The sequence below is a fragment of the Paramormyrops kingsleyae genome, chromosome 5 (assembly GCF_048594095.1).
Source record: "Paramormyrops kingsleyae isolate MSU_618 chromosome 5, PKINGS_0.4, whole genome shotgun sequence".
NCBI classification, from domain to species: domain Eukaryota; kingdom Metazoa; phylum Chordata; class Actinopteri; order Osteoglossiformes; family Mormyridae; genus Paramormyrops; species Paramormyrops kingsleyae.
Genome location: NC_132801.1, coordinates 23,516,681 through 23,541,561, shown reverse-complemented (window position 1 = coordinate 23,541,561; position 24,881 = coordinate 23,516,681). Strand labels below are relative to the sequence as shown.

Below are 24,881 nucleotides of genomic sequence, written 5' to 3'. Positions count from 1 at the left end.
TATAAGCGTCCCATGATGGAATAGCGTACTACCATTCAGTGTGTCTCCTGCTTTATGTCTTATGTGTACTGGGGTAGACTCCAGACTCACTGCGGTATTGGGGGGGGGGGGGGGGGAATGGATGGTAGGATGGATGGACAGATAAGGCTGTGACATATTTAACTTGTAGTGAAGGAATGGGAAGAAAAGAGGAGGTGGATTGCTTTTAAGAGTACAGTGTGCCATCTGCTGGACAAAAACTGTAGCATCAGTTGGAAATGCAGCTTTAGAATTCATTTTATCTGTAACCATAGATTATTTGCAAGAAAATAATAAACTATAATAAATAAATATTGTCTTTAATCTGTATTGATTTATATGAAAATGCACACAGAATACAGACACTGTAGTGTGTGTATGGCTCTGACTGTTAGGACTCTGTTGTGTCTGTGATTAAATGGTTCAAATCCTGTTGCAGGCAGAATGATTTCACAATTGGGCCCTTGATCAAGTGCTTAACCCCAGCTGCCCTAGGAATACGTGCTGACCTGTTAAGTTATGATTCAAAATTTTGCAGTATCTATAAAGTTAAGAATTACATAAGTAAATCTTTTGACTATATGGCTCATATCTACAATTTAAAAGGCGTGTCGTCGCTGTACTTTTCATTCGCGATTCAGAGTACAGGAAGGATGGAGCAATAATAAATCTGAGTAAAACAAAAGAAACAGGTAGTAATTTGTTGTACAAAACAAAACATCTTTTTGCGGGGTGCAAATGTATGGTTTTCTACCGTACAAAACCTTCCCGTACATACGTGCTTAAACACATTCTGAAGTGGATTTCTATCTCGGGTTGAAAACATTGCATGGCGTTTGTAACCGCACGGCTTTCTCTCTCCTGCGCCCTGTATTTACACTAACGCGGTACGGCCTCGGTTCGTTGGACTCCACCTCGCAGGATTTTATTTGAGCGGCACAAGACGACGATGTAGGACAAAATGACAGAATGGCGGTGATTGGGTAATTTAAGAAATCTCCGCCCCCTCGAGTGATCTGATTGGATGTACGATTGTCGGAGCGTAAAGTTTTAAAATTTTCAAATAAGGAATCGTTACACCATCTCGTGAATAGCGCGTTTGGGTGTCTTTCATAGCCGCCTGGCTTAGCAGTGTTTGATCCTCTTAATTTTATGAGAAGCTATATATTAATTGTTTTTACGTAACGGAGATTGTTTTGATCTATAGCTTTTTTCATTATTTATACTGAAGTTGAAAGGAAAGCTTGGGAAATATGACATCCGAAACCGAAGGTCCTTTGAAGGTAGGTTAGTCAGAGTGGGGGGAAGAAAATCGCTGTTTTCTGCCTAAAACAAATGTAATTGAATTTTCTTTTGTTTTAAAATGCGTTTTGATGTCCGGTTGGGCACTGTGGCCATTCTGAGGAGTTTGGCATTTCAAATAGAGGGCCGGAAATTGTGTCGGCAACTTTTGGAGGGAACCTTTTGATTGCTTACTGGCCATCAACCCCCCGGTCTTAAATGGGCACAATACTGAAATTCCCTCCTAAAATGTGTAACGTGGCTGCCTAACTCAACCAAGGAATCTCGGGTTTTCAGTCCCAGGATAACTGTATCCCACTCCTCAGTCTAGCTGATCCGGATGTATCGGCCGATGCATGATGTATCAGTATCATATTTAGTGTCTAGCGGTCTGCTTGTGATTCCGCGTATTGAGCGTGCATCTTTCGTTATGTTTGAATAAAAGGAATAAAATAAACTTCGGGCGGAACAGAATCTATAATTACCGATGGTTAGCAGAAACAATATTGGCTGCAAGACCTTTCAGTGATTTTTGTTTTTGACTGTCGTGGTGGACCTGTTTTGACCAGGCTCTATTTGAGAACAAAGTCGTGAACAAGACGAAGAAGGATGACAAGCGTATGTCTGTGGAAAGAATCTATCAGAAGAAGACTCAGCTGGAGCACATTCTGCTCCGGCCAGATACCTACATTGGCTCGGTGGAGCCAGTCACTCAGGTGGGCTTCCATTACCATCGGGCCACCTCCTGGTGACCATGTTTCAGACCTGCACACTTTCATACTCCTGCATGTGTTCCAAGTGGTCAGTGACTCTTGGTCCATTAAAAATGATGTAAAACTATACTGGCATAGAATTTTCTTACAACTGAATCTGCTGATCGTGAATCCCGCTTTTGATGCTTGTGGTTAAAGTTGTTTTAATGTTTAATCGTTTTTGTGTTTAGCAAATGTGGGTGTTTGATGAAGACGTTGGAATGAACTGCCGAGACGTGAGCTTTGTTCCTGGTCTTTACAAGATTTTTGATGAAATCCTTGGTGAGTAACTCTGACATGGTGGATATTGATAGGTTAACCCTAAACGAAGGAACGGTGGCAAAATATGAAAAATGACTTATTATGTAAGTGTGTATATTAGCACTTCATAATCTAACATGATCAGGGATATTAGACTATTAGTGCATGGCCAGTGAGATGCATTTCATGTTATCCAATGTATTACTGCAGTTAATGCAGCAGACAACAAGCAGCGAGACAAAAGCATGTCCTGCATCAAAGTTAACATTGACCCGTGAGTATCTTCCTTTTCAATTGGGGGGGTGAAGGCTGTGTCCAGTAAGGGGCATTTACCTGGAAACATGCTTTGCGGAAAATGATATCTGCATTGTTAGTGAAAAGTACTTTTAATGCCTGTTTATGTATAATTTGACTAAGGTGGATGGATATTTTGCAGATTGTACACATTTGGCATCAGCAACTTGCCACTCACAAATATCATTATTTAAGGGTTATTCAAACTGCTATCACCCTAACACTTCTGAAAAGGTCAACGAGTTAAACCCATTGACAAATTGTATAATATTTTATAGCGAGAACAACGCCATCAGTGTGTGGAACAACGGGAAGGGAATTCCTGTGGTGGAGCACAAGGTGGAGAAGGTGTATGTTCCTGCTTTGATCTTTGGGCAGCTGCTCACATCAAGCAACTATGATGATGACCAAAAGAAAGTTACTGGTGAGGATTGTAATTGGTGTTGTCATGATACCAAAATTATGACCTTAGTACTGATACCACTTTAGGTATCACAATACCAGTACAACAATGCAGGCAAAGCAGTATCATGTTCTTATGCTCTTATGTTCTTATGTTCTTATGTTCTTATGGTAAATTGTGCACTTATAAATGTCATTGAATCATCACTGAGATTAAATCACACTTTACATCAAAAACTTTTAATGACTAAGGGACATTGAGGACTGATAGAAATCACAAGATCATAATCACTAGATTGAAACATTATACAAAGAGGAAATGCTTAAGAGTCTATTGTAATGTACAGGATAGTATTGGGGGCTGTGTGGGGAGAGGTTGACTGATAAAGATGCGATTTGTTAAATGGGTTTGGAGAGAGTGCTGCTCTGAGCAATGATGAAAACTAATTGTAAAACATTTTTTTTGTCTGATCAAACTCATGACCATTACTCTCCACTGTTTTGTAAAAAAAAAAAAAACTGGCAGTTTCTTTGCCGCCTTCCATTCAGTTGCTCATTAGACATAAAAGTAAACTTCCTGCGCAGTGCATTATGCTCTTTATTTAACTGGTTATAACACAGCATAGGATAATAACCTGTAGCAACACTTGTACCCGTTTAATCCATCAGATTCATAATTCATATTCATAATAAAACTAGAGAGACATGGCATCTCTTAAAATTTTTAATTTTCATCATGTATCATTTTTTTGCTAATTTGGGCTGTTTTCAGGCAAGCCTTTGGATCCAAAGTTGTGCTGGTTTTTGTCTGCAAATGGATTTCCAGAGCCTTAACAAAGTTTGTTTTTATTCCAGGTGGGCGTAATGGGTATGGTGCGAAGCTATGCAACATTTTCAGCACCAAATTCACTGTAGAGACAGCCTGCCGGGACTCCAAGAAGTCTTTCAAGCAGGTGGGAGCTGATTTCATCAATTTCCATGTGGGGGGATGCCTACAGTTTACTCAGACTTCATCATAAATAAACCGATTGTATTGGGCAATTGTCAGTATTAGCAGATACAGCAACAATCTGCTATCGGCTGATGGTTCAAAATGAGCCGATATTTACCACCGATGACTCCCTTTAAAATGGTGACTTTTCACACCCTCGTACCAAGTATTAGGAAAAATATAGAATCATGTCGTATGTAGAATCATTTTAATGTCATTAGAAGTGCATTTTTTTTCAAACATCACTCTGCTAAAAATTCATTGGAGGATCTAGTAATAAACATCACAGCACAACAAATTTGATTGCTCACCTTAAGGCGAGACAGTGAAGAGTTTCTGCAAAACGAATCCGTTCCAATAAGGAAGACTGCAGCACTGCTGAATAACACTAGTTTGTCAGTAACGAAAGCATTTGATGTCAAAAGAAAATTCAGCGCAAACAGTGCAAAATCAAAAGATATTACTCAGAAAATTATGGAGTTTATCACACTTGATGATCAGCCCTTCTCTGTTGTAATTGTTATAAGATATGTATACAGTTATAAAATATAGTGCTCTGGGACTATTGTATGCCAGAGTTGGTGTTTTCTTGCCAAAAAAAATACTTTTTCATATGTTTAGAATGTATTTTTTTATTTATTTGGGTTTAAACATATTTAAGCAAAACCTCCCAAACAATCGGTATCGGTGTCAGATTTCGAAATAGTTATATCAGCCAGAAATTTCCTTATCACTCCATCAATAATCTAAAATGTGTTGCTCTAAGAGGCTTCATCAGATGATGTAGTTCTGACCTGTTCTTTTATTCAATGCAGACTTGGTATGACAACATGGGGCGTGCTGGTGAGACAAAGATCAAACCGTTTGATGGTGAGGAGTTCACCTGCATCTCCTTCCAGCCAGACCTATCGAAATTCAAAATGCAGATACTGGACAAGGACACAGTGGCCCTTATGACTCGCAGGGCCTATGATGTTGCTGGCGCTACAAAAGGAGTCAAAGTCTTCCTGAATGGCAAGAAGCTGCCTGTAAGTATAGCAATAGGCTTCATAGAGGACCACTAGCAGTATGTCTGTGCATTTAAGGTTGAGGGGTAGCAATCCAAAAGCAGAGCATTCCAGTGAAACCTTTCGTAAGCCGAAAATGGTGAAGAAGCAATTACCATTAATTTATGTGGGAAACATTTCTGAGTGTTCCCAGATTCAAAAAATAACCTGCCAAATTATGCCAAATAACACCAAAACATAACACAAACATATAGTAAAAGCAGAGATGATGTAATTACGTGGCCTGTGTAAAGTACAAATAATGGGATGGGCTGAACCACATTTTTTCAGTTCTGATCCGATTGCGATATACAACTGCTGATACGATACGGATTCCTGTACAAGAGCTCTTTTTACTTTAATATTTTAATATATATTTTTGCTTACTTTGAACTAGTAAATACCAATGGGGAAAAAAATGTATGCCAAAAAAATCTGTAATAAGGCTATTAGAGACATTAATAACATACTCTTCCACCTTGTTTGTGCATCTTGTTTTAAGCATTTTTATGGCATTTGCAGTTCAATTTGAATATGTTTGAGGAAGGTATAAGCAAAGGGGCGAATGTTTAAAATGCCTCAGTTTTCTGTTCCTAAAGCGTGGGATACCCATATATAATTTGTCAGTAACTGTAGAACTTCCATTTCACACTACAATGAACGTCAGACTCCTTTACCAGAGTCCTTTACCAAGACGTGAAACAGTGTATGCAGCCCTATTGTTTGTGCTAATGTTCTACTAGTGTTAGTAACAGCAGTGAATCTAACACTCTAAACCAAAAAATGTGAGTGGCTACTCTGAAAAGCTGTAAAATTTTCGGATGCAGTCTGAATCTTATAAAAATGTTGGATAAACAGATCTAATCTTTATAAACAGATTTTCAAATTAGTTTTTATAATGTTTTTAGGTGTTTTTCAGTATTGTGCTAAAATGCGTATTGTTTGCTGATGTCCAAACTTTTCTGCTTTTAACAACTGTATTATGATTGTATTATGGGTCGTATGGCTTTTTTGCGATGACAGCAGCTCTGAGGATTACTGACTGTCCCATTGTTTTCTTGGAGGGTGAATGGTATACTTGATGGCCCCTTTGTGAAAACAAAAATGTCATTTGCCGAAGTATGTTACAGTTGCCGGTTAAAGGAGGTCAAAAAAAACCAGCAGTTTTGGTATTAAGTATACCTATATGCTACTTTTGTTAAATATGAAACATGAAATAACTTGAGGTAGAAAGTCCTGATATTTTGGGTATTTGGTTTCTAATTAATATAACATTCATTAATAATGCTAATAATGGATACATTGTGACACATTCATTGTATGACTTAACCCCTCTGTATTTCTGTTCAGGTCAGTGGTTTCCGTAGCTATGTGGACCTGTACCTGAAAAACAAGGTGGACGAACTGGGGTCCCCATTGACGGTGGTGCATGAGATGGTGAACGAGCGCTGGGATGTGTGCCTGACAATGAGTGAAAAGGGCTTCCAGCAAGTCAGCTTCGTTAACAGTATCGCTACAACCAAGGTGCCAGCCCGAATGGACCGTGGCTTCACAATGCATTCTGAAATGGCCTGTCCATTGTGTACTCTTGAAACAGGCCTGTTCTTTTCAGCTGTATAAGTGGTTATTGAAGTTGTGTTACTTTACATTTTTATATCTGACTGCTTCCCCTCTCATCAGGGTGGGCGACATATTGACTATGTAGTGGACCAAGTTGTGACCAAGCTTATTGATGTAGTGAAGAAAAAGAACAAGGCTGGTGTGACTGTAAAGCCTTTCCAGGTACTATGTCCTGCAAGCCCCTGAAGAGCCCTTCGGTGAGTGAAACCAGCAGGTGATAATGCTGTTTTGTGCTTGTTTCCCAGGTGAAAAACCACATTTGGCTCTTTGTCAACTGCCTGATTGAAAATCCCACCTTTGACTCCCAGACCAAAGAGAACATGACTCTGCAGCAGAAGACCTTTGGTTCCACCTGCCCGCTCAGTGAAAAGTTCATCAAGAGTGTGAGTTCCCACTGCCCAGAGGTCCTGTTTGCCTGCATGTGGCTACACTGATCCTTGTTGCCTGTGCCATTGCTGTAACGGAACTCTTAATGGACCTTTCCCTCCCATTGTCTTCCAGGCTACCAACTGCGGGATTGTGGAGAGCATCATGAATTGGGTCAAGTTCAAGGCCCAAACGCAATTAAACAAGAAATGCTCAGCTGTCAAACACAGTAAGATAAAGGGTGTACCCAAGCTGGATGATGCCAACGATGCAGGTATGGAACTTAAGAGAGTCAATATTATACATAACGCATGTTAGTATCAATGACCTCATAGCAGGGCTCGCCAATATATTGGTTAGATGATAAAATTAGCCAATATTAGGCCTCCATTAATTTCAGTATTGCCAGAAGACCTGCTGGTAGGGTTAGGGTTAGTGCTGATATTTCTATACATTTATTTGTTTAGCTTTGGCAGTAGCCACTGTGTCCATCATTGTTGTATATTTGAATCTTTCATATTTTTCCATAATTCTCTTACACTTCAATGCCATACGCAGCCCTGTTGACATCCATATTGCATGATTGGCTGATCATTGTATACGACACGCTTTTATGTACATGCACTTGAAGAAATTTCGTAGTTTCAGTAAGAACCTATCTCAACAAAAAAAAGATTAACGTTGACCTTTAAATGTTTGACCTTAATCTTCATGATTTGAAGGACTTTTCAAAAAAAAAAAAAATGTTTCAGCAAAACTGAGCTGAATTGAAATTGAATCAAATCAGCCACTGAAATCAGATTGGATTGTGAGGTCAGAGTTGGTTTCAGCCCTAGTTATGGTTCGGTTTAGGGTTGGGCCTTGACAATGCTTTTATAGTTATACAGTAAAGACCAAGCAGAATTTGTTTTGCTGTGACTTTTATTTAAATTGTTTGGTCACATGTAACAAGAGTCAACATGAGATATGGATTTTGTCAAAAACAAAATCCTGCATCCATCTAAACCTGTAAGCTCTGCCTTTCCTACACCAAATGAAAGAAAATGGGGAAGACCATACACTACACCTAATACCTAATTAACCCAAAATAGCCACACAGAGTGAAAACCAAAAGGCACCCATGCACATGCAAAGTCATACTTAACACAAAAACAACTTTTATATTAATATAGTTCATTTGTAAGGTGTGTTCAAGTTAAATGGATGATAACCTATCTGAGAGTTAAACACTTTATATTATAAAGACTTCAATAACAATAATGGCAAAATAAATAGTGTGTTGTTTTTTACTCCTATACAGCTGATATCGTTCATTTGGAATTTTTAGCTCCTTAAAATTGTATGGTATCTTTTTATCTTCAGGCGGTAAAAACTCGAGCGGCTGCACCTTGATCCTCACGGAGGGAGACTCGGCCAAAACACTGGCTGTGTCTGGGCTGAGTGTAGTGGGGCGTGATCGTTATGGAGTGTTTCCTCTGCGTGGTAAAATGCTCAATGTGCGGGAGGCCTCTCACAAGCAGGTTAGTTCTGCACGTATTTATGAGCTATTTTTCCAACACATAGTTAAATGGAACTCGAGTGCTCTCTTAAGGGGTTCAATAAATTTGAATTATTAAATTCACACACACCAATTCTATGGAAATAAATTTTACACATCAAACATAGTTGTCCAGTTTTTTTTTTTCCCTGTCAATTGCCAGATTTGTGTACTGCTGTACATTTAAGTCGTCGTTACCCTTTGAAGTTTGATTTTTGAGAGTATAACCAGTCCTCTCCATGTAATTAATCAGTGATACTGGTCATTATGCAGGCTTTTCAGGACCGGAACATAAAAATGCCAAAAGCATTGACTTATATTTTATAGCCCATAAGAATCATGTGTCAGCATTTATATGCTAATTCATTTTTCAGTGTATATATTGACCATTCTTATGAAGCACTTTCTATAAATTTCACTGCTCAGACCAGGATTTCTTAAATCTGATTGTCAGTCTAAGTCTAACTTCAGCTGAGTTTACTGAGGAGGAGCGTGTTTTTAAGGTGTAGGTCAGTTGTTTTAGCCCTTCATGTAAGGGCTTTATTAATGTGTTCAGTGCTAATTTATAATTAGTTTTCTCCGTTATTAAGGATGTATTGCTTTAGTGAAAAACACTCAATGCTTTTAACTTTATTTTAGTTATTGGCATTCCTCAACTTAATGCTTAATGCAAAAAATGTAAGTGAATTTTTCCATTCTCCTTGCTTCTGTAGATCATGGAGAATGCTGAGATCAACAATATCATCAAGATCTTGGGTCTTCAATACAGGAAGAACTACAGTGACCCAGAATCCCTTAAAACCCTGCGTTACGGCAGGCTTATGATCATGACAGATCAGGTTAGCTGTATGATAATTTTTTATATTTCTGCAATTAAATGCAAAGTTATGAAATTAATGCTAAAAGCACCTCCTCTGGGGTATTTCATTTTTATGAACATTCTTGCTGCATCCTCTCCTTGTTGGACAGGATCAGGATGGCTCTCATATCAAAGGACTCCTCATTAACTTCATCCATCATAATTGGCCCTCCCTGCTGCGTCACAACTTCTTGGAGGAGTTCATCACACCCATTATCAAGGTATTTTTCCAAAATGTGTGAAATCAAGAAGCAGTTCACTAAACATGTATTTAGGCTTTGTGCAACTGCTGAAATGGAAGGTATATAGGCAGTTGCATTTTAATGCAGATCGGTAATCTTGTGTTAAGATCCTTGTGACTGTTCAGTGTAGAGATGAGGAATTTGCAATACTAGAACCATGAAGTCGTACATTTATAAATTGCACGTAATATGGACCATCCTTAAACGAAATCATCTAAAATATTGTTTCAGGTGTCTAATAAGAAGGAGGAGTTGTCCTTTTACAGTATACCAGAGTTCACAGAGTGGAAAGAAAACCATCCCAACTTCAAGTCCTGGAAAATCAAGTACTACAAAGGTTTGTCATAAAACCCTGTGTGGTAGTACAGCTGGCCGTGTAAGCATCCGCTTTTAATAATTTCCTTATTGTTCACATGGAGGGGTGATTTGTGGAGTGGGATAAGTATATAGTTTTGGCAGTGGCTCACTTAGTCATTAGCACCCCACATTTAGTGCCCCCACAGTTGTGCTTCCCTGAACTCAAATCCTTCGTTTTCTCATGTAGGTCTGGGTACCAGCACTTCAAAGGAAGCGAAGGAGTACTTCTCTGACATGGAGAGACATCGCGTTCCTTTTAAATATTCTGGGCCCGCTGATGATGAGGCAATCACCCTGGTGAGCACTGAAATATCTAGTATCTGTTTTACTGTGTTAACAATGGGCTGTGGTTTTAAATATTACTGCTTGTTTTTGAAACTGAAATTAATTTAACAGACAAAAGTAGTTTAGCTCATTTAGCCAGCTTGATATTTTGCTAGATGTAATTTATGTCAAGTACCCTGCTTAGGAATACTTCAGAAGGAGCCAGTGAAGGGCTACAGTCTGCAACCATTGAGTCCATGTCCTGAGAGAACCCACTACTAATCATTTCTTGTGCTTCAGCTACATATTAAGCATGTGATTCATGTAGCTTATTGTTTTTGATGTGTTTCTGATTAGGCCTTTAGTAAGAAGATGATTGAGCAGCGCAAAGAGTGGCTGACCAATTTTATGGTCGACAGGCGTCAGAGACGGGAGCACAACCTACCAGAGGTGAGAGATCAGTCATTGCAAGCCTGAACTGCACTGGTACACTTGGGTGGCTTCCAGTTTTTTTTCATCAAACATTCCCTTTTTTTCCTCACTCCGCAGGACTATCTGTATGGTCAGGCCACTAAGTTCCTCTCATACAATGACTTTGTCAACAAAGAACTTGTGTTGTTCTCAAACTCTGACAATGAGAGATCTATCCCGTGTCTGGTCGATGGTAAGTTGTATTTTCAAGCTTCTTTGGCTACATTTTATATTCTTATAGCTCAAAACAATGCAGTGAATGTTTCTGAGGTTTTAGGCCAAATTACTTGGTTGCCATGAAGTATTGCTTTAAGTACAAGAAGAAGTGTTAAGTTGATAAAAGTATCAATAATGTACCAAAGAGAGAATTCAGTATTTAAAAAAACTGAATTTCTTGCCTGAAATGGTTATATTCCATACCAGATGGCATCATAATTCAGCACATTAAAACGTCTCTGTGTATCTCTATGCTGACTCTGTTCTTGTGTACCAGGTCTGAAACCTGGCCAAAGAAAGGTGCTGTTCTGCTGCTTGAAGAGGAATGACAAGCGAGAGGTGAAGGTGGCCCAGCTTGCTGGTTCTGTGGCAGAAATGTCTGCCTACCATCATGGAGAGGTGAGTGGACCAGAGACGGGCCGTACTGTCACATGCCAGAATCCATTTCTCAGCAGCACTTTGGTTTCTAATTTTTCTAATGCTCTTGTCTTTGTGGTCTCAAATTTCCTTGCTTTACTTTATTGGAACTTTATTCATGGATCTCAGTCCACTGTGAATCTGGCAACTGGCTTTAATAATTGTAAAGTCATTGCTGCATCAATTGTAATGGACTTTTCTGTCTCTACTCTTTCTTGCAGATGTCTCTCATGATGACCATTATTGGCCTGGCACAGAATTTTGCTGGCAGCAACAACCTCAATCTCCTGCAACCTCTGGGTCAGTTTGGCACCAGACTGCATGGTGGCAAAGATTCTGCCAGCCCTCGATACATTTTCACCATGCTCAGGTTAGCTTGGCACAAACCATTAGTTGCAACATTTTTGGACATTCTGCTTTCAAAGGCTTCCCACATGTATGTGTGAAATATCTGACACCCCCTGTCTTGGGTTACCTCAGTCCATTAGCACGTCTGCTGTTCCCTGCTGTGGATGACAACCTGCTGAAGTACAACTATGATGACAATCTGCGTGTTGAGCCTGAGTGGTACATTCCCATTCTGCCCATGATATTGGTCAATGGTGCTGAGGGAATCGGCACAGGCTGGTCCAGCCGTATTCCCAACTATGATGTGCGTGAGATTGTCAGTAACATCCACCGCATGCTGAACGGAGAAGATCCTCTTCCCATGGTAAGATTTTCGCACATTTTGCCTGAGGGTCTTTTAAAATAACAGGGAGCTTGTCCTCCTCCACTCATGCAGAAGGGTGACCCATTCAGTGCATGCTGTTTCATTTCAATTCTCTTTGGTGTCTTGGCCTCACTTGCTTTATAATCTCAGTTCTGAGTGCTAGAGATTAAGTTGCTTAAATTAGTATTGAAATTCTCATATCCGCAAAATCTAAAGCTTTGGAACACATTGAAGGTTCCTGTTCATGGAATCTTGTTTGTTCATGCAGTGTTTCCCCTACCATTATATTAGGGGGCGCGCCCCGCCCCCCCAATGGCACCTCCCGCCGCGCCCCCCCCCCTTGAAGGTCAAGTTAATTTTATTTTCTATATAGTGCCAGATCACAACAGAAGTCATTTAAGGTTACCTTTCCTATAGAACAGGTCTATACATTGTCCTTTTATTAAACAAACTAAATAGCCTTATGTTATTTATCTTATTTACACAACAGCTTGTCATTTTTGTCTCTACACGGTCATGCGTTTACAATTTTCCTCTGCTCTCTGTACTGGGCACACTCCCACCAGCGGACAGAGAGCATGCGTCAGAAAATATGTCACGTCAACCAAAAGCTGCACACTTTGTAGATAATTGTCATAAAAAGAAATGTTCTGATGTTTAGTTCAGTTGTTATATTGACTGCTGTCATTAAAAGAAACACATGAACACCATGTCCATCTGCTCCCCCCCACCCAAAAAAAAGCTGTAAACCTGGGGGAAACACTGTCATGGGAAACAATAAAAAAATACATTTTTAGATGGCTGTTACATAGTAATAATTTTAACACTGTTATCATGTCAGTTCCAAATGTTAAAAGTGAAGCCTGTTTTCTTTTAGCTTCCAAATTACAAGGACTTCAAAGGAACCATTGAGGAGGTGATGATCAACCAGTATATGATCAGTGGAGAGGTGGCTATTATTGACTCCACAACGATTGAGATCTCAGAGCTGCCAGTGAAGACCTGGACACAGGTGTGTTTCCTTAAGCTAGCACGAGTGGTCTTGCTAATTAGTTTCAGGTACGCTTGCACTGTACTGAAATGATTCAAGCCTTTTCATAGTTTGATGATAAAGATCTAATTTGTCGTGGATTTACATTAATCTGTGGTCAAAACAAAGATGGCTTATGGTGAAATCGGATGCCTGCTATCATTCCCTTCAATTGACTTTACTGATTGTTTTCTTCCCCTCAGGCATACAAGGAAAATGTTCTTGAGGTGATGCTGAATGGTACAGAGAAGGTCCCAGCCCTAATCACTGATTACAAGGAATACCACACGGACACTACAGTGCGCTTTGTGGTCAAGATGACTGAGCAAAGACTGCTGGAGGCTGAAGCCGCCGGCCTGCATAAAGTCTTCAAGCTGCAGACCCCCATGACCTGCCACTCCATGGTAAAGACTTAGCCTTTATCGTACCTATGGGGTCTTTGTAGAATGTGAGTTTTCCTAGAGTTTAAATTAGTGTTCATTAGCCTGGAAGCTTTCAGTGATTTGCCGCTAATGCTAATTTTTTTACAATGTACTGGCAACAAGATGTATTTCATAAAAAGCTACAGTTGCTGTGTATTGTGTAGAGTTTGATTCATGGTTTGGAAGTTTAGTAGGTAGTCTCAGGAGTCTGATTTTTTGTACTGCAGGTGCTCTTTGACCATGTGAGCGGTTTGAAGAAGTATGAGACTGTCCAGGACATCTTGAAGGACTTCTTTGAGCTGCGCCTGAAGTACTACGTACTGCGTAAGGACTGGCTGGTGGGGATGCTGGAAGCTGAAGGCTGTAAGTTCAGCAATCAGGCCCGCTTCATCCTGGAGAAGATCCAGGGCACGCTTGTCATTGGTAAGTCTTGGTCATTTTTCTGCCTCTTCACTACTTTTATTACAATTAATGGTGCATGTTTAAAGGCACTTTCCTGAGACTAAAATTTTTATACTACTCCAGAGAACAAGCCCAAGAAGGAACTTATCCGCATGCTCCAGGAGATGGGCTTTGATTCTGACCCAGTTAAATCCTGGAAACAAGCCCAGGAAAAGGTATCCCTCTTACATAGACTCCATGTTTTCTCTTTTGGTTAGATTTTCACTTTAACAATAAGCAATTTACAAATGACTCCTGCTTTTCCTAAGTCATCAGAGGTGGATGAGTCTTCAGAAGGTGAGGAAGAGAAGGAGCAAGACACATCTGGCCCTGATTACAATTACCTGCTGAACATGCCCATGTGGTATTTGACCAAGGAGAAGAAAGAAGAATTGTGCAAACAGAGAGATGCCAAGGTCTGGCCTGATGTTCAGTTTTTTACCATGATGTGATTTCTCCTCGAAGTGCTTTCCTGTTCTCAGGCAGAATTTCTGAACCTGAACTTATAATTTTGCTGTCCATGTTATAGAATTACAAATTCAGTGGTACCTCGGTATGCTTCCTTAATCCATTCCAGATCCTTGGACTTATACCAAACAGGACGTATACCTAAGAAATTTTTCCCATAATAAATAAAGAGAAAATTATTCATCTGTTCCCATGAAAAAAATCCTATTGTTATTGGCATATTATACATTGATGGGGTTGTATAAAATAATTTAAACACTGCTTAATACATAAATACAAAAGTTATTAGAAGAAATAAATGTAAAGAGTTATAGCGCGGGTTGTTCACTGAATGGTAGCAACTGACGTACTGACGCTCGTGGGCAGTGGTGGCTTTGACTCCAGAGAGGTAAACAAGGTCAGCACGTGGTGCCATGACTCATTTTGACCCATACAAGTTCTAGCACGTGAGTCGTATACCAAGCAAAATTGTTTGCGTCCAAACAGGATGTATACCAAGTTGGACTTATTCCAAAGCGGAAGTATAATGAGGTACCACTGTATTCAGATTCAGAATTTTGAAATGATTAACTAGTTTAACATGACATCATAACATGACTTAAGTATTTTCTATGCAAGGGGTTCTAGCTGCTGTTTATAGCTTATTATAATATAATGATGCCGTGTGACTATATAGCTGTTCAGTTTCAGTTCATTGGTTATCTTCGGTTCCCTTTAGGTGTGATCATGAAGATTGTTCCCTATACTTAAATTTTTAAAGCTTCCTTTGTATATAGTTGACAGAGCTGAATACCCTGAAAAGGAAAAGCCCTTCAGACTTGTGGAAAGAGGACCTGGCCACCTTCACAGAGGAACTGGATGTGAGTTAAGAGGCCATCTGCAAACAAAAATAGAGAGCAGTGACGTAGACAAGCAGCACGCCTCTGCAAAGCTCGCGCTTACAAAACACCTTTTCTTCTAGCGCGTGGAAGCGTCGGAGAAGGAGAACGCGGCCTTGCCAGTAAAGCAGGTGAAGGGCAAGACTGGTCGGGCAAAAGTGGTTAAAGTGAAAGAAGAAACCCTGCCCACCCCACAGGGGCGCCGCGTCATCCCACGTGTGACTAGTGCCATGAAGGCCGATGCCACCAAGAAGGCTGATGTGAAGAAGGGTGACAGCAAGAGGGGTCGGAAACCAAAGGTATTACTGTCTGCAAGCATTCTTATAGCCAGTATGTAGCCAGGGCATTACTATGAATGGACAGTTTGCGACATTAGTGTTATTTGCATTTATTTAGCAGATGTTTTTGCCCAAATCCAGGCAGGTAATACTCCACAAGTATATAGCTGTCAAGGAGTCACGTGCTGCTGCACTGAGCTTTCAGTGATTTACCAGTAACAAGTCCAAGTTATTGTTGGAACAAGAGCTATACAACATGTTAGGTGCCGCCATCAAAAAAGCTAGTGAAATCAAAGCACTATGACAACTCTTCCCATTAGACAAATGCATAATGCCAGAAAAGAGCATCCGGTGTTGCCAAGAGACCATATAAGCAAAAAACAGTCAGTGGTGATAGTGAGCAAATCAGTGGTGGTTTGAGGTGCTTGATGCGTTCCTATGTTTTTGTTGTTGTGATAGTAATTTGCCTCATGGTCTTTTCCCCATGATGACTGAGCAGACCGGTGTGGTAATGAAGATGGAGTTTGGAGAGGAAGCTGTGGTGAATAATGATACTGACAGTAGTGAGACCGACTTAGCAGTTCGGCTAGCCAAGAAAACCAATAAAGCACCAGCTAAAGAGAAAGGTGATTTCATCCACTCTCAATTTCAAGAAACTCCGTTTTGCCAGTATTTTTTAGCTTCCTTTCTTTTCTTTTTTTATAACTCCTATGACTGTAATGTGTAGTATTAGTCAAATTCTAAACTTAACCGTGTTAGCATGCAGTTAATTCAGAGTGGGTTATTTTATATACATGTTTAATCTGATTCGGATCTTGGTTGATTCTGGAAAAACTTTTGGTTGCAGTATCAAAGGCAGTCAAGCAGACCACCCTGCAATTCAAACCAATGACCAAGCAGAAGAAAAATCCCTGGTCAGACAGTGACTCTGCTTCTGAGATGGAGGCGTTGGATGTGGCCCCCAGGCAGAAGATGGAGCGCAAGACTAAAGGTAGTTCTTAGTAGGGCTGTGTGATGATATGATTGCCATTGCATTTTTGCACATGCAGTTCTCAGATTGCCAGGACTATAGGTGAGATCAGTGCCTGTCTCTGTAACGCATCTCGATCATTCCTCGGAATTTCCCTAAGAGCCTCACTACAATAAGAATTTTGTCTTGCCTCTGAGTAGAACGTGAGACGTACTTGAAAAGCTTCTTACACCTATTCTCAGCTATGAGTAAGAGTTCATGTTTGAGAGAAAGTGATGTCAGTTTCACGACAGGCCAAGCAAACAAGCCACAATAATGGTGACATTTTGTAATTTTGTAACTTTGAAATCATGGTGATGTTTTGTAGTTTTCTGTCACACTAATAACAGTGAAGAATTTTGGCATAAAGTGCATGGTTTCTCCTTGTAGATGGAGCGATTGTCACGTAATAGATGCATAATGAATAATATTCCCTTTCTGCCAAGCTGATATCTTTTTATGAACTTCGTTGTCTGACGTTTCCAACACGTTCTTCCTTTCTGGGAATATGCATGCAAATCTTTGCCTGACTGCCATCATCTGGTAGCCTCTAGTATTGGTTAGGACCGCTCTGGAGCTCTCCTAAATCCTGCTCCAGAAGGCAGCACCAGAATTGCATCACTGGGACTTGGGACAGTTTTCCTACTCTGAGGCGCTATATGAATACGGATACAGGTTTTTTTCATACCTTTGTATTGTCCAGCCATTACATTACATTTTTACTCTGTCATAGGAAACAAAAGTTAGCAAACTTTGCTGCTTTTGTTGAAGTTTATCACCACTGCTTTTGCATGAGCTCTGCATGTGCTCTGAGTTGTTACGATCACTTATAGGGGCGTTTTTGTGATTTAATAAACTGAGTGGGGAGGAGAAATCCGAACAATACCTGGTCACTAAGAGCCATTGTATGGAAATATTTTTGATTCCATAGAGAAGATGTTGAGCAAAAGCAGGACTCGTGGTATCGCTACCAACTTATTTGCAACTTTATTGGTGGATAATGAGTTTTTTTTTTTTGTAGTTTTGTTTTGGGTACATGTTGAGTTCCTTAATAATGATCACAATTTATTGCAAAAACTTCACGTAGCGATTGACTTTTCCAATATCATGCAGCTCTACTTCTTAGCTTTGCTGTTAGTCCAACTTGTTATGGCCTTAAGCAATCAAGTAGAGTAAAATGAGATGTGCAGCTACATTATCTAGTTCTGCATGCTGAGCAGAGAGGATTCATTCGCCACAAATTTTGTCAAATTGTCACAGTTGCATTTGAAGTAAATGGCTGTTGATCATTGCCAGGATGATGGTTTTAAATGAGTCTCTGCTTTAATTTTCAACATTGACATAATTATGTTGCAGATGTACATTTTGTTTTGATCTACAGTCTGTATGTGTGTATGACAACACATTTGTTGGTCAGCTGGTGTGTTGAATTTAGTGTTCTGCATGAGAGAGAATCCTTTATTACTTAATTTTTAGAGATGGTTAGCATCAGTATTGTTAAGACATCGCCATCACATCAGTTTGTTAGTCTTGGTCTTTTATTGTCAGTCCATAATTAGACTTTAGTAAATATTGAAATTTAGCAGCACCATCACTGAAGACATAGCCACAAAAATAGTGGATATGATTTTATTTGACATTTTAAATTCATTATCAATCTGTGGGCCAGATATAATCTTTAATTTTCCACAAATATTTTGTTTGTCGGCCATAATATAGGTTGCAACGGTGTGGAAATTTTATTATTATTGGCTACCCCAACAGAAAATTTAAACACATATAATTGAATCCAGTCTGGTCAAATAATTTAATACGCTTTTACCTAATTTCCACCCACATAGCAAATGTCAAGCTTAATCTGTCAAGCAGTGAAGATGACCAGGACAAGACTGCAGTGAGTGACTGCAGCGATGACGAGTTTGTCCCGAGCCCGCAAGCTGCAGCTAAAAGCGAGCCGGACTCACCTCCAGCCCAAACTCGTCTGCCCACGTGAGTCTGCCTCTCACCTTGGCATGAAAGGCACTGGGCTGATTGAAGTGCTCTATATGTGCTTATCAAGGCAATTAAAATTGTGCAGACCTGTCATTTTTGCCAGCCGAAAGAATAAACTCTGTTTTAACTAAAAGGAAGTTGAGGAATTTTACAGCTATCAATCTGGAAAGACAAGTTTTAGTAGTGATACAAAAAAACATCAGTGTTAAGCAAAATAGAGAGAATTTAACTTTTTTCTTTCTCTTTCATAGGAAAGTACCTGCAAAGAAGATTCCAAAGAAGGCTGACAAAATTCTAATATGTTAGTATATACTTAGCTCTGCATTTTTAATTGATGTATTTCGTATACCCACGCTGCAATACCACCTCATGTTCCTAGTACTGCTGGTTAGACAATGCACTAATACTATTTCAATAAATGTTTAAACGTAAATGAAAAAGCAGCCAACTTTTTCATGTCTATGGTCATCTTCAGTAACTTAGTTTTACTTCATCACATTAAGGAAAGTTTTTCCCAGGTTTCTGTTTTGCTTTTTCTTTGTGTGTAGAATCTCAAATAATTTTGCAAGTACACAGTTGTGTGCTTTTCAGATTTGGCAGCACTGTGTTCTAATGGTCCATGTATAGAGACACAGCTGAGCAGCCTCGTCTGTGCATGTTCCTTCATCACCATGCTGTAGGTTCTCATTTGGGGACCTTTTTGTGTTCCAGCCCTGTCTAGTGATGAGGAAGGTGCACATGTCTCCTCAAAACCTCCAGCTAAGTCTAAAGTTAAGAAGGAAGGAACCAAGAAGCTGCCCACAGCCAGCAAGAAGCAGCAGTCCGGTATGTTCACTTGCCGCCCGCACTGTGCTTCCCTGACGGTGATGCATCATGAACTGCAGTGTGGTTTTGTAGTAGGAGACCATGCCTTGTGTACATGATTGATTTTTAGTCTGCATGTTATTTAGGATCTAGTGCCTTGGATATGTAGTTTGTATAAATCAGCTAAAGAAATTAGTATACGTTTTAGTTTTTCAGACTGTGATTTCTCTAGTGTGAAGGTTGGGTTTAAAAAAACCCGCTGTCTCAGACTTAAATGTCTGTAGTAGCATATCTTTGCATTTCCCACACTCCACAGATACCAAGCAGATGTCCATTTTCGATGTTCTGACCAAGCCTAAAGCGGCATCCAAAGGCACTTCAAAAGCGGCTCCCAAGAAACCTACCGTTGCGAACTCCGGTGATTCTGAGAGCAGTAGCCTTCCTGCCAAGCAGGAGCCTGCTGCCAAGTCACAGGCCAACCGCAAGAGAAAGCCAGCTGTAGACAGTGAGGACTCTGACAGCTCTGATAACCTCAGATCCCGCATCAAACACAAAGTGACTGCAGCCAAGGTTGGTGAGACCTGGGCATCTAGAAGGTCCCGCATTTCAATCAGTGAACCTGCCATTCTGTTTTCAATAACTATTGACAGGTAGAAGTTTTATTTATGTTAACCAGACCTCCATTCCAGGATCACATACAATCCCCCCTGAGCTTTAACTTCCAGCTGTTTCTCCTTTACAGAAAACCAAAAAGTGGGAGGATGACAGCTTCCTGCTGTCTGACAGTGAGGAAGAGGTTGAAGTAGCGCCCCGCAGTAAAACCAGCCGCAGCAAGAAAACTGTAAACTACATCATTGACTCTAACTCGGATGAGGACTTCTGAGTCACACTCTATTGCACCAGACTATTGGACTTCTGGAGAGTTTTCATAGTACGTCTGGTCTGGGTTGCAGTGAGTTTGGTTTGTTTGTTATAACCATTTTCAGGACCTCTGATTAGTTTGCCACTGGCTCTTCTTCGAATGGCTTGATGGCAGCTAACCAACAAGCTTAAATAACATTATTTACTTTAGTTTCTTCTGAGTATGTTTTACTGTGATTGTCCTCTGGTCTCTTCTGAAGTGTGTTTTCTCTAAACACTTTTATTCTTGAGTCAGTTTTTGTGCTTTAACACTTTTGCTACTTTTATAAAACAACACCAATTTTTTTGATGATGCAAAATGGCATATCATGTTGGTTCTGTTGGTATGGAAAATTACATTGAATTAAATGTACCTTTCCAAACCAGAGCGTCAAGCACAGATCACTTGCTGTAGTTATTGAATGGTGATCTATCTCTTCTCTTTGTATGTTGAATTATCCTCAGATACTTCATTTTATTACATGGCACAACTAATATCCTTTCTGAAATTCTCTTGTAAATATTTTCTGTTTTATTCATCTGAACGTTTTTTGAAATAAAATATTGTGATTGTCTAGTATATTGCCTGTTTTTCCATAAGGACAATTAGTTTTTAATACACCTGTTGCCCATCACTTATCTTTTATTATCTAGCATTACATTTTCTTGAATGGTTCACACATTATGGCTCTGTATACAAAATGAAATATCGTCAGTCATTGACACGAATGACCTGTGTACTTCATTATGACCATATCCTGTAATAGGGTCTATTATGCAAGATTCTGTAATTCATGCAGGAAGCAAGCAAATTGGATAAGTTTTACTGTCCAGCAGTATCATAAATTCCAGCACAATGGTTCCCCTCCAGAGAAATGAGTGCATAGTGCGAATGAGTTGAGAACATGCCTTGTAAACATGGATGATGTGTAATATAATACATTAGAGCAGAAAGGTAAAAATTCAAGGAGATGAACTAATGCCCCTTAGGCTGTGTGGTTTGTGGAGACCAAAATAACTGTCTTCAGCTGGGAAAGTGTTCCACCAGCAGAGAATGGGCTTCCAATCAGTTTTAAAAAGCAATATACATTCTATGGACAACAGTATTGGGACACCTGACCATTACACCTACAGGGACTTTTATGATATTCCATTCTAAATACACGGTCATCAATATGGAGTTAGAGCTGCAAAGGGGGGGGGGGGACCAACAGCTGCCACTCCTCTGGGAAAACTTTCCACAAGATTTTGGGGTTAATTATTGCCCATTTATCAAGGAGTGCATTTGGGAGGTCAGGCGCTGACATTGGATTTAAAGGCTTGGCTTGCAGTCTCTGTTCTTACTTTACTTACTTTTTACTTCTGAATCATTAAAGTAATAGTGTATTTATAGAGCTCCCTTCACAGACCGCGGTCACAAGGCACTGAACAATATGATTGTGCTAATAGGTTCAAGGCCAAGACAAAATGTCAGAAGATAGAGATTAAAATGAGAGAGAAACATGATGAGATATAGCTGACAAGGAAAAAAAACACACATCTGTATATGTACACACATACATACAGTCAGGGAAAAAATTATTTGAACCCCTGCTGATTTTGTAAGTTTGCCCACTAACAAAGAAATGATCAGTCTATAAATTGCAATGGTAGGTTTATTTGAACAATGGGAGACACAACAATAACAAAAGAATCCAGAAAAATGCATTTCAAAAAAGTTATAAATTAATTTGCATTTTCATGAATGAAATAAGTATTTGATCCCCTATCAATCAGCAAGATTTCTTGCTCCCAGGTGTATTTTATACAGGTAACGAGCTGACATTGGGAGCCTTCTCAACTCGTTACCCATTAAAATACACCTGTCCATAGAAGCAATCAATCTATCCAGATTCCAACCTCTGCACCATGGCCAAGACCAAAGAGCTTTCCAAGGATGTCAGGGACAAGATTGTGGACCTACACAAGGCTGGATTGGGCTACAAGACCATCGCCAAGCAGCTGGGTGAGAAGCTGACAACAGTTGGTGTGATTATTTGCAAATGGAAGAACCATAAAATAACTGCCAATCTCTCTCGGTCTGGAGCTCCATGCAAGATCTCACCTCGTGGAGTTTCAATGATAATGAGAACGGTGTGGAACCAGCCCAGTACTATTCGGAAGGACCTTTTCAATGATCTCAAGGCAGCTGGGACCATAGTCACCAAGAAAACAGTTGGTAACACACTACGCCGTGAAGGACTGAGATCCTGCAGTGCCCGCCAGGTCCCCCTGCTCAAGAAAGCACATGAACAGGCCTGTTTGAAGTTTGCCACTAAACATCTGAATGATTCAGAGGAGGACTGGGTGAAAGTGTTGTGGTCAGATAAGACCAAAATCGAGCTCTTTGGCATCAACTCAACTCGCCATGTTTGGAGCAGGAGGAATGCTGCCTATGACTCCAAGAACACCATCCCCACCGTCAAACATGGAGATGGAAACATTATGCTTTGGGGGTGTTTTTCTGCCAAGGGGGCAGGACAACTGCATTGCATCAAAGGGAGGATGGATGGGGCCATAGACTGTCAAATCTTGGATGAGAACCTCCTTCCTTCAGCCAGGGCACTGACAATGCATTGTGGATGGGTCTTCCAGCAAGACAACAAAGGAGTGGTTGAAGAAGAAGCACATTGAGGTCATGGAGTACCTTAGTCAGCCTCCCGTAAAAGAACTATGGAGGGAACTCAAGCTTTGTGTATCCAAGCGACAGCCTAAAAGCCTTAAGAGGTCTGCAAAGAGGGGTGGATGAAGATTTCAGCTGAACTGCATGCAAACCTGCTGATCAACTACAAGAAATGTCAGACAGCTGTGCTTGCAAACAATGGTTATTCCACCAAGTACTAAAGCGTGTGTTCAAGGGATCAAATACTTATTTCCCTAGATAAATGACAAATTGGTTTGTAACTGTTACATAATGATTCTTTTTTCTTGCTTTGTTAATAATCTATCTTTTGCTGTTTAAATAAACATACCAGTGAAATTTAAGACTTGTCATTTCTTTATAAATGGGTCAACTTAAGAATTCATCAGGGGGTCAAATAATTATTTCCCTCACTGTATATACATATACTGTACATATATACAGCAAATACAAAATACACAAATATCCATACAATGTAAGTTAAAAAATGAAGCCACAATAAGGCTACTCAAATGCCTTCCTAAACAAATGTGTTTTGAGTTACTTCTTAAATAATTCAATTGATGGAGCAGACCTTAGTGACACTGGGAGACTGTTCCATAACCTTGGAGCCACAGGCTGAAATGTATGATCCCCACGAGTCTTTTATCTGGTCCTTGGAGCTGAAAGCAAATGCGATTGAATAGATCTCCAAGTACAGCTGCAGGAATAATGTTGCAGAAGGTCGGTGATATATTCGGGGGCTTGACCTTGAAGGACTCTGTGAGTGCCAAAATTTTTAATTGGATCCTGTATTCGACAGGGAGCCAATGAAGAGGGGTAAGATTGGGGTGATGTGAGACCATTTGTGATAGCATGTTAAAAACCTAGCAGCTGTAGTTTGGATAGTCTGAAGATGGGACAAGCCTACTTCACTAAGACAGGTAAAAAGTGAGTTGCCGTAATCTAAGCATAAGGAGATGAATGTATGAATGAGCATTTACATCTCAGCCATAGAAACAGCAGCTCGCAGCTTAGAAAGGTTTCTTAACTGAAAAAATCAAGATTGGCTCAGAGACCTCACATGTGCATCAAAGCTCAGGGACTGATCGAAAAATGACACCAAGATTATGCAAAGACACATGAGAGGAGAAAGGAATTGTGCATAGTTTTTGAGTTACCAACAGATAGAGGTCGGGTGGAGCAAAGGTCAAAATCTCAAGTTTTTTGAGCATTTAACTATGAATAGTTGGCTGAATGCCAATTATTAACCTCCATCAAACAGTCAACTAGGAAGGATAACTTGAATAGTTGTTGAGGCTTAAAAGAGCAATACAACTGAATACCATCAGCATGAGAAATATCATGAAAAGAACTGATAATCTGAGCTAAAGGAAGCATGAACCATGAGAATAAAATTGGCCCAAGAACAGATCCTTGAGGCACCCCACGAGTTAGAGGAGGCAGAAGTGCACTTGCCCACACAAACAGAAAAAGTCCTCTCTGATAAATATGAAGCAAATAAGGCCAAACGTGACCCAGTAATGCCCACAGAGTGATTTAGCCTATATAAGAGAATGGTACGGTCAACCATATCAAAGGCTGAACTGAGGCCAAGTAGCACTAATACAGAGCATTCCCCAACATTCCCCTTAGCAGATCATTAGAGCTGTTTCTGTGGTGTGATGCTTTCGAAAACCTGACTGAAAACGGTCCAAAACTGGAGTTTAGAAATGAGACGGATGGATATTTCCTAGTGGAGCTCAAAAAGTATGACTAAAAATGTTACATTAGCTTAAAATGACATTATTTGTAATGTTACAAAAGTTAAGTAACAGGAAAGAGATCAATACTCATACAAGACAGTGTGTTCAATCAGTTTTGTTGCCAATCA

The 24,881-nt window shown here is 40.0% G+C and overlaps 1 protein-coding gene across 1 annotated transcript; it reads left to right on the top strand.

Annotated features, from left to right (window-relative positions):
* Nucleotides 1-1,089: 1,089 nt before the first annotated feature.
* On the top strand, nucleotides 1,090-20,908 carry top2a (DNA topoisomerase II alpha). The gene is made up of 35 exons (XM_023820880.2): nucleotides 1,090-1,301; nucleotides 1,869-2,015; nucleotides 2,243-2,333; nucleotides 2,523-2,586; nucleotides 2,885-3,030; nucleotides 3,864-3,961; nucleotides 4,815-5,027; nucleotides 6,396-6,569; nucleotides 6,726-6,827; nucleotides 6,911-7,048; nucleotides 7,167-7,305; nucleotides 8,394-8,551; nucleotides 9,282-9,407; nucleotides 9,538-9,648; nucleotides 9,901-10,006; nucleotides 10,214-10,323; nucleotides 10,648-10,740; nucleotides 10,840-10,954; nucleotides 11,255-11,376; nucleotides 11,616-11,764; nucleotides 11,875-12,106; nucleotides 12,984-13,118; nucleotides 13,340-13,540; nucleotides 13,786-13,981; nucleotides 14,084-14,175; nucleotides 14,269-14,415; nucleotides 15,244-15,327; nucleotides 15,429-15,644; nucleotides 16,123-16,249; nucleotides 16,471-16,614; nucleotides 18,474-18,621; nucleotides 18,876-18,925; nucleotides 19,336-19,449; nucleotides 19,745-19,998; nucleotides 20,171-20,908. The coding sequence occupies exons 1-35, from the start codon at nucleotides 1,272-1,274 to the stop codon at nucleotides 20,309-20,311; spliced, it is 4,713 nt and encodes a 1,570-aa protein (XP_023676648.1). The 5' UTR covers nucleotides 1,090-1,271; the 3' UTR covers nucleotides 20,312-20,908.
* Nucleotides 20,909-24,881: the final 3,973 nt, after the last annotated feature.